The 13543-nt window shown below is 38.1% G+C and overlaps 1 protein-coding gene across 1 annotated transcript in view; it reads right to left on the bottom strand.

Annotated features, from left to right (window-relative positions):
- The window catches only part of fancm (FA complementation group M), an 85599-nt gene that overhangs the window by 21654 nt on the left and 50402 nt on the right, over window positions 1–13543 (bottom strand). The window contains exons 12-13 of the mRNA XM_088354901.1: window positions 13368–13519; window positions 11183–11344 (exon numbers count right to left, since the gene is read on the bottom strand). Of these exons, the coding sequence (XP_088211027.1) occupies window positions 11183–11344; window positions 13368–13519 (314 nt within the window). The remainder of the gene's footprint in view (window positions 1–11182; window positions 11345–13367; window positions 13520–13543) is intronic.

Below are 13543 nucleotides of genomic sequence, written 5' to 3'. Positions count from 1 at the left end.
ACCAAAGGAAAAGTATTCGGCTTCTTATCTTTCTTTGCATTGCTGTTTTTCGAACTACTGGTGCGTCGGTTACTCTACGCAAGTAGGTAGACGAGCCACACTAGATGGTTCGAAAATGTTATTTTCCGCCAGATTGCCATTTCCATCTTGTGAAATTCAATTTCACAAATCCGACAGGGCCAAAAATCTGTCATCCTTGCGAAGCACACGACCTGGAATTAATTTGTGGAGAGTGGCACCCTCCCCTGGGGCAGCAGGGTGCAAACCAAAAGGCGAAAATGAGAGGAAGCTGCCCCGTTGTGAGGTCAGGACAAAATAAAAGGCAAGGAAAGATAGGAAGCGCTATATTAGTGCTAGGTCGAAAAGAAAACAGGTTATGAAAGTCAACAGCGCCGTACTTCCTGTTTGGAACGATATTCTAAATCAGGGATGTCAAACTCAGTTTGGATCTGGGGCCGGATCCTGACTTTTATTTCTGAGACGATTCCGGATCAGTAAAAATAAAAATGTTTAGCTCTATTCTCAGCATTATAATTTATAATTCAGCCCGCATTAGTAACTTTTTCTAAATATTACCACATAAAACGAAGGATCTTTTCCAAACACAACATACTTTTTCGCAAATACACATTCTCATGTTGAGTATAAAATTTATTAACCGGTTTATTAACAGCTGAGTGTATGCAGTTTTTACACCTAAACCATTTCACAACGCTATACAAACTCAACACTGCCCTGTAGTGGCCTGAGAGAGCATTTGGTTTGCATTTATTTGAAAAATCATAACTTTTGATTAAAATGACCTAGAGACTTGCTTCTTTGTGACATACTCTGTTCTAAATGATCACAAGCATAGTTTAAAAGTAACTAGGAATGAGTTGCAAACAATTTAAAAAAATATATATATAATAGTCTTTATTGGATGCAATGAGATTAGACATGGCACTCCAGGGTAAAACCTGTAATATACTTTGAAGAGAAAAAAAGAAAGACTATCAGGATAATTAGGCCAAAAAATGACAACACAGTGCTTAGTAAAACTGGCCTATGTTATAATAATAATGAAAATAAAAAGAATAGTATATTGTAAAAATAGTACAATGAAAATAGCATTTAGCAGTACCAATTTAATTTAATTAAAGCTCAAAAGTGATATGAACACAAATTTATTACACATTATATATATTTTATGTCTTTGAAAAGCACCAAGATGCATATAATTTAATCTCTACATTTTCTGCTTAAATATCTTATGACAAAGAACCGAATGAATTGTGGTTTTAAGAATTAACCATGTAAGGCTCACATATAGAAAATCCCTTGCAATTTTTTTTAGATATTCTTGTAGGAGACCTCTGATGCAGAAATGAAATCGTTTTAAAGAAAAAGTGTTTTAGTACTTGGGCTTTGAGGTGATCAGGATTTCTCTAGCTCTAATCACGTTGTCTGAACAAGTATAAAAGAACAACTAAATGTTTATTTGCAGGGTTGATTGCCTACTTGGCCCAGTAACAGTATAATGTATAACGTGATCAACCAAACAGCATATCAAATTTTTATGAATGAGTCATTAAATTGGTCAAGAAAAAGTCAAAACTTTTTTTTTTACTCCCCTTGTTCGGCCATGTTCTTGGCCTCCTCTTTGCTCCTTTTACTTCATTTATTTTAAGTGATAGTTCAGAAAACAGTTCTTTTCCTCTGTGAGGCAAATGCAAACATTGCATTTGCTACACTGCAGGCTTTAGTGTACCCTTTATCACAATGCCTGCAGAGGTGAAATAAAGGTGGATGTATATAAAATGGCAATCTAATTTCAATTTGTATTGAAAGTGACTCATAGAATTCAGCCAATCCAGCTAGAGTTGAAAATAAAATAAATAAAGCAATAAATAAGTAAATAACACACAAGTAAATCAGAAATTAAAAAAGGAAAGTGACAAACAGGATCTAGCTAACTGAATTACCAAAAAATCAAGAAATAACTATATTCTGAAATAAATCAAAACTTAAACAATGAAAAGAAGGCAACAAACCTGCAAGGGGAGAAATAATAAAAATACATTAAGAATTAAAAAAAGACTTTGATCATATAATTTTGCTTCAAGGGACCTTTCCAATAACAATAAGGGCACGGTCGTAAAATACCATGCGATACTGTATATGTAATTTAACATCTGTTTGCAGAACAACTTTCTGGCACCTTGGGGCTTCCCCCATTAGAATGTAATGAGGAGCTAATTTAAATACCATGAGTAATAATTGTACAAAGTTATTTTTAGCGCAGCTTTTATAATGCCCATCCTGGAACGAGTTCTACATATTACCGTAACAGAGTCGTAGCTCGAGTTTTGATCTCCACCCTTTTATTACTGCGTATGCATGCTGAGAAAGTCATGAGAAAAAGGTGATTTTGCTTACTAAATATTAAACAACAAAACTACCAACATATAATAAAATGGTGTAAAATAAAAGTCAACATAGTATTTACACATGCCATTAAATTGTTACAATAAATATAGTGGAGTTGCTGTATTATATTACATCCACAATATGGAAAACTAATGATAACCAGACCTTTGAATAGCTGTTGGACCAAAATATTTGAAAAAAATTCAAAATGGAAGCAAAAATGACGGTACCCTTTGAAAGGGTTGAAAATAAGTTGATGTTCAGCTAAGGTGTATTCTGTCATTACCATTACCATTAAAAAATAAATAAATGAGAATATATCAGTGTCTAAAATGGCGTCTGCGCAGACGCCCGGGGTGTGCATCTTTTACGTCGGGCGTACAACTTACAAAACGTCTCCGCCCGGGTGTCCGACAACTTTTTCAAGAAAACAAAAACCAAAAACGTTTGCTTTATTCCGATTTCAAAATCCCTTGTTTGGTTTGGAAATTTCAGTTTGTTAGGCACTTTGCATACTCGGCAGCCAATCAGAAGCCTGCATCGAATATCTTTGTGCTTCCGGACTCTCCCGAGCGTTATAAGGTTGTGCATTTGCATATCATTTTCCAAAGTAGGCGCACAGAGAACACAAGAAAAATGGATAAGTGGTTAGGAATCAAGCCAAAACCTCAGCCCCAGAAGAAATGTTCAAAAGAAGCTAACAAAATTGATGACGCTACAAAACGTGAACGTACATTAAAAGCATCGCGGAAAGATGAGTTCATGTGGCTTGTAGCAGACGAAACAACGCAAACATTGCATGAATGAAGATGAGTAAATACAGGTACATACTGATGGCAGATGGAAAACAGCGAAGTCATATATACGCAATGAATGTTATAAATAAATTCATAATAAACTTAATTTTAAAGTGTTGTTCTGTTATATATTCTGATTATCAATCCTTAATTATTTGCAACAATGTTTTTTTTTTTTTTTTGCGATGAGTCATCTTATTGTGTTTCACGTTGTGAAAAATGGGGCAGGCGACTTTATACCTGGGCAGGCAACTTTTCAGAGTTGTCTGCCCTGGTGTCATTTCAGACACTGGAATATATATATATAATTAAGAACCTCGTGAATTACACAATATAAAGTAATGTATAAAATTTTGAACATATAACCTTCAAGAAAAGCAAAGATCACATTAGTTCGAATCCTGGCTCCTCCGTGTTACATGTTGAAGTGTCCTTGGGTAAGACACTGAACCCCTAATACCTCCAATAAGCAGGTTAGCGCCTTACATGGCTGCACGGCCGCTATTGGGAAATGTCGAGCACATTGTAAAGCGCTTTGGGAAGTCTTGACTTGAAAAGCGCTATATAAATGCAGATCATTTCATTTCATTATTTTTGTACATACAGATACATTTTTAATATCATTTTATATCTTCATAAATAAATTAATGGAAGCATTTTTTTTTCAGTTTACCTATGTGATGGAAAATATCTCAATAGAAATTAAAGCTTGATCTATTGATTATAGATTTATTTACTTACTTAATGAATTGGATCGTATTCCTTTTTTGATTGGTGATAACTTCACTAAATAATTTTCATTATTTATTTTTAGATTTTTGTCATATAATGATGGAAATCAATTGCATTTGTTTGACGTTGGAGATCTGAGTATCCGTGGATACTTGGAGGACGGACTCTGTTCATGACGAGTGGAGCAAAATCTAACCTGATTACTCATCAAAAGCTACGGAAATGATTTGATTGTGGTAATTGCCTCTTGAGCCAAAAAGAAAAAAGAAAACGAGGTGCTGTTGCTTTCGTGCAGGTTGCCTGTTATTTTTCTCAAAATAGTCGAGTCATTTGTAGTGTGTTTTTGCAACTCTCTAGCTCTTTTCATCCCCATCTAGGTCATTGCAACCTGACCTAGATTTAACTTCCGGGCTTTATGTAACGTTTGGAAGGATTGCGTCATCGCAGGCCCTCCGTCTGTATGGCGTCTCCTCGTCATACTGAGCACGATCTTGGCCCAGGACGAGCAGAAAATGTCGTCCGACGACTGGAAAAACAACCTCTTGAGGCTTTCGAAAAGGGAGGGAGTAGAAACTGTGAGAGAAACGTTTAAAACGGAGGAATATTGGAAAGGTGTTAACTCTTTCACTGCCAGAGTCAACAAAATTCATCTTTGACGTCTAGGTACAATAGATTGCGGACGTCTGGAGCGGTCCATAGAGAGATAATGGATTACTGCCAGCCTCACTAAACTTGATATTAAGCATCTTCAGCCATCTTTTCCATGGCCGAATTCAAGCACTTTTAACGCCAATTTCTGAATGTTTCAAGTACCTTCAAAGGAGGAAATCCTGTGCCGATCAAAAAAACGTTTCTTTTTGGTTACTTTGATGACTAAAATAAAGGGGCTTACCGTATTTTCCGCACTATAAGGCGCACCTAAAAGCCTTTATTTTTTTCAAAAGCTGACCATGCGCCTTATAATACAGTGCGCCTTATTTATGGATCAATTTTAAAATTGCAAAGTTTTCCAACTAACTTGCAGCCGCCGAATAGATTTTCCCCCGAACGCCAAGTAGTACGCTGTGTATGCTGGGATTTATTTACCGGCGTTTCATTGGCTAACCAATGTGTCAATCATCATTTGAATCGATCACTATTGGCTAAAGTTATTCGGAGGTCAAGGGGCGGATCCTTTTTATCATTTACAGGCTGGCATTGGCTTAAACGGCAACACAAAGCCTGCAATTGGCCAAAAAAGATGAATGTTTATGGCACGTGGCTGACGGCATAGAGAAAGCATTTTTTCTATTCTGTATTTGAAATTATTTTATTCTCCTGGATTTACTACCCTCACGGATATAAGAGGACATTGGCTGCACATTATTATGAACACAACGACTTCGGTGAGCTACTTCGGGTTTTATATTGTCCCTGTATCTTGTTTCAGACTGAACTCGATGTTTCTGTGATAAGCGGTGCAGATAATGGATGGAATGGAGTGTCTATTTTTAAATTAAACTCAATTCCAAGTGTTTATTGTCATATGCACAGTAAAGTTGCGAGCGAAAAAGACAATAGATACTAAGGAATGGTTAGCATTTCTTGAATCCCAAGACTTTAACCTTCCGAAGGATGGAACGATGCATTTGAGTGACATCTTACGGACACCGCATCCGCACGTGTTCTCGACACGTATTTGCGTCTTTGCAAGCTTTGGGAATGTTAAGGGGGTAATAAGTTGGACTTAACTATCTGACTGTTTTGTCCACGTTCCCATTGTAGCGCCTTATAATCTGGTGCGTCTTATCTATGTCAAAAATAGGACCAAAAACCATTTTTTCGGGGTGCGCCCTATAACCCGGGTCGCTTTATAGTGCGGAAAATACGTATCCATGGGCTATGGAGTCAGACTACCCAGAAACATGGCAATGGCAACAATTTCAAGCATTATAAGACACCTCACCCAAAATTCAAGCATTTTCCTGACCTTGAAAACAAACAATAAAATTCAAACATATTCAAGGATTTCAATCCCTCGTACGAACCCTGCACAAAAGATCTTAGACGTCTTTAGTCATCTTTGGCAGCCTAGCTAAAAGTTTGGGCACTTAACTTTAACTCGTTCTATGCCGGTGTTGAGATAATTGATTTTTGACATATTAAACCATCCAAGGCAGCCTAGCAACGATAAATCAGGGATGTTTTTAACCGTCTATGCCAGCCTATCTATAATGGCTCTTTGACAACTTAAGCCATCGATGGCTGCCTAGCAAAATGTGGCCACATTTGTTTACTCAATCAATGGGTGTCTTGCTAAAATTGATCTTTGACGTCTTTACCGTCGGTGACAGCCTAGCCACAAAATATATTTGTTGATTTTAGCCATCTATGGCAGCCTAGCTAAAATGGATCTTCGAACTCTTTGGCCGCCTATGGCAGCCTTGCTAAATTGGATATAATTTTTAAGCTATGAAATTTGAAAATTAATAAACATAATGAAATTAGGCAAAACATAAAATAAAATCCCATTAATATAAAAAATTCAAATCAAAACAGTTGCCATTTGCCATTAGAAAAAATAAAAATGAAAGAAATGATCATGGTTTTGTAAAAATTGATAAAATTCGGATTTCAAGTCAAAAAGCATTGTACCATAAAACAAGTGAGAATTATAAATAATTTGCTGAATGTAATTATTATCTTTAAGAAAAATGTAAAACAAATTTTAAAAAATATAAACAAATTCTCATTATTATAAAAATATCGCACAAAACAAGAAAAAACGTGCAAAAAATTAATAATCAACATTTGCCCGATCGGATTAACGCTAATTTTAAATAGCATTATTCTTATTTTAAACTTAAAAATATGAACTACAAAGCAAGAAATACTGTTATGCTAATTTAAGTACGATTACTCTTATTTTAAATTACAGAATGATGCTAATATTAAACAAGACATACAGTGAAATGTGTTTAAGTATCATTTTTGTTTACAAATACATAAATATATATTTTATAAATTTTTCAAATAAATAACGAGAAAAAATATGGATAAAATCAGTTAAAATCGTTTTGCTACAGCTAAGGTTTTTACTAGAAAAATCAGTAAAAAAAATACAAAAAAAATAAATAAATGTATATAAATAAATATACTAGTAGAAATGAAATACTTAAAACAAATGCTTAGCCACGTTTCCTATAATTCCATGTAAATACTGATGAAAATATCTCACAATTCTATAGTTAATCAAAAAAAGCACCCTAAGTAAAATAGAGCTAGCTGTCGAGACACTCAACCTGGGTTTGTTTAGACAGGTACATTACCTGGCTTGTATCCCTTGTTTAAGCCAAGACTCACAACGGGGAAAACAAAAGGTGGGCTTGTACTATAATCTGTGACCCAATTTCAGGGATTTGGAGCATGGTACTGATTTGATCAAAGTACGAGCAATCTTGTGCTAGGTGATAAAGTGCTCGTGTAATGAAATTTGAAAATAACATAAATAGAATTGCGGGACTGGGAGCATGTGAAACAATTTTTTCCTTGTTTTTTTAAGTAGAAAGCTTCATTTCTTGTTTCTGAATAACACGAAGGGTTACCTGTTCTATTTGCATTTAAAAAATAAATAAATACATAAATTATGTTATTGCCAAGTTGTAATTATTAGAAGTACGGTTAAAATACACTCAGTCAACCTCCCAAACATCAGCTTTGTATAAGGACACTGAGTGATTTACATACAACAAAAATAGGCTAGTTTTAAAAAGAGTTTTGGAAGAACTGATCATGGATTTGAAGTCACAGATACCGTAAATTCCGGACTATAAGCCGCTACTTTTTTCCCAAATGTTCAGCCCTGCGGCTTATTCAGTGAAGCGGCCAATATATGGAATTTTCTAACGGCCATCAGCGGTGCTGGAGTATAAAAGGTAAGATTAAGACCAGTAGAATATGTGCGCTAAGAAAGACTGCAACCTCTAAGTGTAAGCACACATTGTCTGTAAAGTTAAGGTACATACCGACAATGAGGAAGACGCCCTCGATGGCGATAGTTATGAGGAGGAAGTTGAGAACGACCTTCCGTGAATTTCACAGGTACGGGATGCTTTTTTTTAACAGGCATATTTGTTACATTGTGAGCGTGATCCTACTAGCGTGTTGGTACCTTTCAAAGGCACGGTTTGGGATGAAAGTTGTATTATTATTATTAAAGCTTTGAAAACCCCCTCGATGTACCGTCTTTCTTCGTAAATATGCGTAACCATGTATAATATCTATTTGCAACAGTATATTTTTGTAATGTATTTATTTTAGAGATTTATTCTGTTATGTGTTCTACGGACGAATCAAAAAGAAGGGACGGAGCAAACACGGGCTGATGGGAATTGGGGTAAAGCTGAGTTACCGGTAGATCTGTCTGTTGTCACAGCGGACAATAGTGGATATATATTTTTCCCACCCTTAACTTTGGAAATATGCATTTTGTTTCCTTGGATTACTTTCAATGGGACCCGGACTTTACAAGTCTGAATCATACGTTAATTACAGGTATCATTTTATATTTATGATGCCAACTGTGGTTCTAGAATTGTGTACTCGCTGTTGTTTTTGGACTGTATACTTCATATTCATTGCACGATGTCACCAGTTGTGTACAATCGCAGCCATGATCATTGATTTTTGCAATCCGGAGATGGAATAAGAGCTTGCTCTGTCCACTCCACGCATCGGTCCGGTATTGCAGTACTTGGGATTGTGCCACAAGTTTTAAAGCGGGTGCACGCAGATTATATATGGGTGTGGCTTGTGTAAGAACAAAAGTGGCAAATTACCTAAAAAGTGGTGGGTGCGGCTTATAATCAGGTGCGCTCTATAGTCCGGAATTTACGGTAATGTCGATTACTCAAGTCACAGAAAAGTCAGATGTCAAAGAAAATCAAAATGATCCAAAACCTGAGCGTTATTTTCAGAACCAGCAAGAGGGGTAACATCAGTGTTCCACGTTAGAAACCCCAGTTTTAAAACAACCCATTTGAAATGGTAAAAAATAAGGAAATAACCTATATTTTGTAGCTCTGATGACTGATAAGACAGTGTGGTGAAAAAAAAACGGGAAAATTAACGATCTGCACGAATTATTTTTATCACTTAAATCGTGACGTAGAAGGAAAAGTAAGAGACACTGGACTTGTTTGTCGAGTCAAGAATGTGCCCTGGAGGTCAAAAGAATGACTGGAGTTACTTAACCCAAATCAAAATCGTGTGTTTGATCAAACCCGGCTGACTCTGGTATGTTTTATAAACAAAAAAATTTAAAAATACAAATTTAGAAAAAAAAAATTAGCCTCCACCCCTAGCTTGTGCAAGCTTATTTTGTATACGAGGCATGATAGATTCTTGATCCTTCATCATTACATGATGCATTTATGAAACTGTAATTTTGTAGGACTACTGTAATGCCTAGTGTATCTTAAATGGGACCAGACCCAACTGCCATATGCGAAAATCTGATAAGTAGCCCCCCTGTTTTTACCATGTGCTCTGCCAGTCTCTGATCGCAGCAATAGTTGACTGGGGATAATCGATTGCGGCCACAAGGGTGCTGGTTGTTTCAGGCAAAAAGGACAGAAAACAAAGACTCACAATGCATGACAAAAATTTTCTCTCTTGGGCCCTACTTTAGGCATAAAATGACTGGGGTCATAGCAAAAAGTACAGTTTATTTTATGCGGGCTACAAACCCCAAAAAAGATTTGGCCCCGGCTCTCAGGAATACTCAACCGGAGATAATTAATCGCAGCCATAATAGTGCCATTTTAGGCGGGCCACATTGCCACACTTAAGCTGCCGGAACCGAAGATAAATTGTGCTCTGCAGGCCACCTCACTCTCTGCAATAGTTGACCAGGGATAATGAATCGCGGCCAAAACCATGCATTTCATTTTAGGAGGGCCAGAACGGCATGCCTCCAGACAAAAGTGTCTCCTGCCACACCCTGCTCCTGACAATATCGGTTTAGGGATAATGGATAGCATCCACGCGAGTGCAGTTAATTTTAGGAGCGAATGACATCAAAAAAGACCTGCTAGGCCAAACAAAACGCGTTCTCCCAGCCCATGCTCTCATCAATAGTACAACAAGAATAACAGATCACAGCTAAAACAGAGCACTTTGTTTTAGGTAGGCCAGAAGAGCACGCCTCCTGTCGAAATTGTCTACTGCCAGTCCCTGTTTTCAGCAATAGTCGACTGAAACAATGGAACCCGGCCAGTGCAATTGATTTTCGGTGGGCCAACATGGCAGGCTTCAGAGGCCGGTACCCCGAAGGGTCAACAAGAGATAATGGATTACGGCCACACGAGTGCAATTTATTTCAGGCAGAAATAATGTCAAACAAGAGCTACCGGGGCCTACAAAAGAACATTCTGCTGGTCCACACTCACAGAAATATGCAATCAAGGATAATGGATCACAGTTGCATGAGTAGAGTTTCATTTTTAATGGACAGAAAAGCAAAAAAGAGCTGTGGGGCCAGATAAAAATGCCCTCTGCCCCCACTCACAGCAATATGTGATCGGGGATAATGGATTTTGCAACGCATCATGCACCGAAGCCGCCAAGGACAAAGCGCGAAGTAGCGAGGGATGAGATGTAATAAATATTACCCAAAACAAGGAGAGAAGACATTAATGAGTTTTGACCGTGTAAGGAGAACAAAAGCGGACTGTACGAAAACTCTCACAATGCAGGATTCCAAATCTGTTTTAATGAAATGATCTGCATTTATATAGCGCTTTTCAAGTCACTGACTCCCCAAAGCGCTTTACAATGTGCTCCACATTTCCCAATAGCGGCCTTGCAGCCATGTAAGGTGCTAACCTGCTTATTGGGGGTATTAGGGGTTCAGTGTCTTACCCAAGGACACTTCAACATGTAACACGGACGAGCCGGGATTCAAACTGGGATCCCTTGATCCCAAGACGAGCGCTCTACCTCCTGAGCTACTGCCGCCCAAGACTGCCCAACTGCCGTTTTAAGAGCCTTTTCTTTCTATTTAATCGCCTATGTTACAAAAAGCAGATATGCCCTGTAGGGTTTGGTTATCCAAGAGCAGCAACATCATTGGTTGATAATTTAAATTTTGTACAAGGTGCATTTGAGTCAAAGTAATGAACCAAAGGGAGTTATAATATCATATGCAATCTCCTTTGCAGGTGTCTGATAATAAAAACAATATTTTATTAATTAGAATCACGCACCTCGTTTTCCTCCCGCATGTTGTCGATGAGCTGCATCACCTCGACGAAATGTCGGCATCGGACCGAGTGATCGACGGCGTGAGTCGGAAGCGTTCGGTGTTGCCAGAGCCTCCATTCTGAGAGAGAGAGCTCTCTGATGGGGGCTCCACCTTGGGGAGCCTCCTTGGAAAGAATACAGTTTCATTTTATTTTCAAACATGAATGCTGGTGTCCGCTAGTTGAAAATGTTCCTTCTTGCTGACGCCATCTTCTGGCTGAAATCATTTCTGTTAAGCTGCTTGTGTGACTATTCTAGACGCAGTCAAACAGCACAATCCTGCTTACCACCTCTTCCATGAGCTGGCCTCAGGGAGGAGATACTAGTCAATACAGGCCAGAACATCTAGACCAGGGGTTGGCAACCTATGACACACGAGGGGTAAACAAGTGGCACGTGAGCACACGGGAAAATAATAATGATTATATTTTAAAAATGCGCATTTTTACCTAAAATTTAGACATTTTCAGTAGCGTGCCGTGTTATTTAGAAGCTTTACGTTAGCGCCCCTCCTCGTCTGCTTCGTGTGTCAGTGTGTGTTTGCGCGGCGCCTTGCAGAGGAGGGATACGTGTTTAACCCAGCCAACAAAACACACGTGCGCGATAAATGAACGAATCATGACGGCTCCTCGAGCGAAAACATCTCAGCGTTGACAGACGAATGAGGCTTTGTGCAAAAAAAAATGACCGTGCTGTTTTGTGCATTATGCCTCGAGAGCGTTGTACCTCGCACAGCAAGTGTTAAACGTCAGTACGAGACGAAATATGAACATGAATTCAAAGATGAGTCTGACATGGAGGAGACATTAAAACGCGCTGTGTCCAGGTACGGCAAACAAACACAGACCCTGAAGACCTTTGTCACTGCTAAAAACACCACCACTGAAGCAAGCTATCACATTGCTCACTGCATAGCAAAGCACAGGAAACCATTTACTGAGGGCGAATATTTTAAAGAAGCGTGTGTGTGTGCGCGTGCCTTCTGCTTTGCTGGTGTTATTTCAAGTTTTGATATTTTCTGCAACAAAATATCATTGATGAATGGTATGGTAGCTGTCCAAAGCACTTGTTTTTTGATTGTAGTTCATTGTTCATAAGGAATGGTTGATTCTGGTTAATTCTTGTGGCAAAAGGTTGAAGTCATGGACTGCTACAGGCCTTTCCACTTGTTATTCACATTCATTTTTTAGTTGATTGATGAACAAGAATAGTGAAAGATAAATTGGTAAGATATACGATTAAAACGTATATCCATGTTGTGGACTGGTGTAAAATTACTGCTCTGTTGGATATTAAAAAAATGTGCGAGTCATTAATCTTGATGTGGCACAAGGAAATTTGAAAGTGGCACTCCACACCAAAAAGGTTGCCGACCCCTGATCTAGACTGTCAAACAGTCTATATCCCCTAGGCTGTAAGGACTCTGCCCTCCCCCCTCTATGCCCCCCACTCACACACACACTCAGATCAATCACACCCACCTACCGACAATAGCTGAACTGGTTGCACTACTGCAGAACTCAATCATTACTCACCACTTCTTTCCATCAGAATTCCCGAGTGAACTGTCAGACACAATTGCACTGGAACATGGACTGATTGAATTATGCTGCTATCGAGTTGTTATGGGACCATGTCTGCACTTTTTGTTTTAATGTGTTTATTGGGTTATCTATGGATATTGGGTTTTATCTATATTTATTCTGAATATTAATGGATCTTTGTATTTTCTTTTAACTGTGAATGGATGACTGGGTGCTCCAAACTAAGTTTCCTTGTTCTTTGACAATGACAATACATTTCTCTGAACTGAACTGAAATAAACTTCATCTTTTGGCGAGTTTGGGTTGGCATTTGGACTGTATTTGAAAAAGCCCTTTTCTTAATTTCACTATTTTCACCCTAGAGTAAAAGAAAACACTGGGTTAAAGCACTCACCAACACCCCCTGGTTGTTATCAGCTTCCAGTAGTATGACATTTTGGTAAATAATAGAAAACAGCATCCCTAATAATAGCTAAAAAATCAGCTCTTTCGAAACGATTTCCTTCATGCAATTCCTAGCCCAAACTAATAGATGACAAATAGAAATGAGGCTTTGTTGTTCAACCGTTACAAAAAGCCGCAAATAATCAATTGAATAATGAACCTGAGCTGGTCCATCATGTGATAAGGATAGAAAGCCTGATGATGGCCTCAAGCTTGGTTGAGCTTCATCTTCAGCCAACTTCATGGTGGACTCCCACATGGAATACGCTGAGCTGTTCAAAAAGGCTCCTGACGATGAGCCCTCCTGACAAACTGAAGCACAAAAAAACAAATTGT

This window comes from Urocampus carinirostris, chromosome 15, assembly GCF_059441175.1.
Source record: "Urocampus carinirostris isolate Australia breed hairy pipefish chromosome 15, RoL_Ucar_1.0, whole genome shotgun sequence".
In the NCBI taxonomy this organism is placed as follows: Eukaryota; Metazoa; Chordata; class Actinopteri; order Syngnathiformes; family Syngnathidae; genus Urocampus; species Urocampus carinirostris.
Note: the sequence above shows the minus strand (reverse complement) of the source record. Positions and strands in the feature narration are given on the sequence as shown.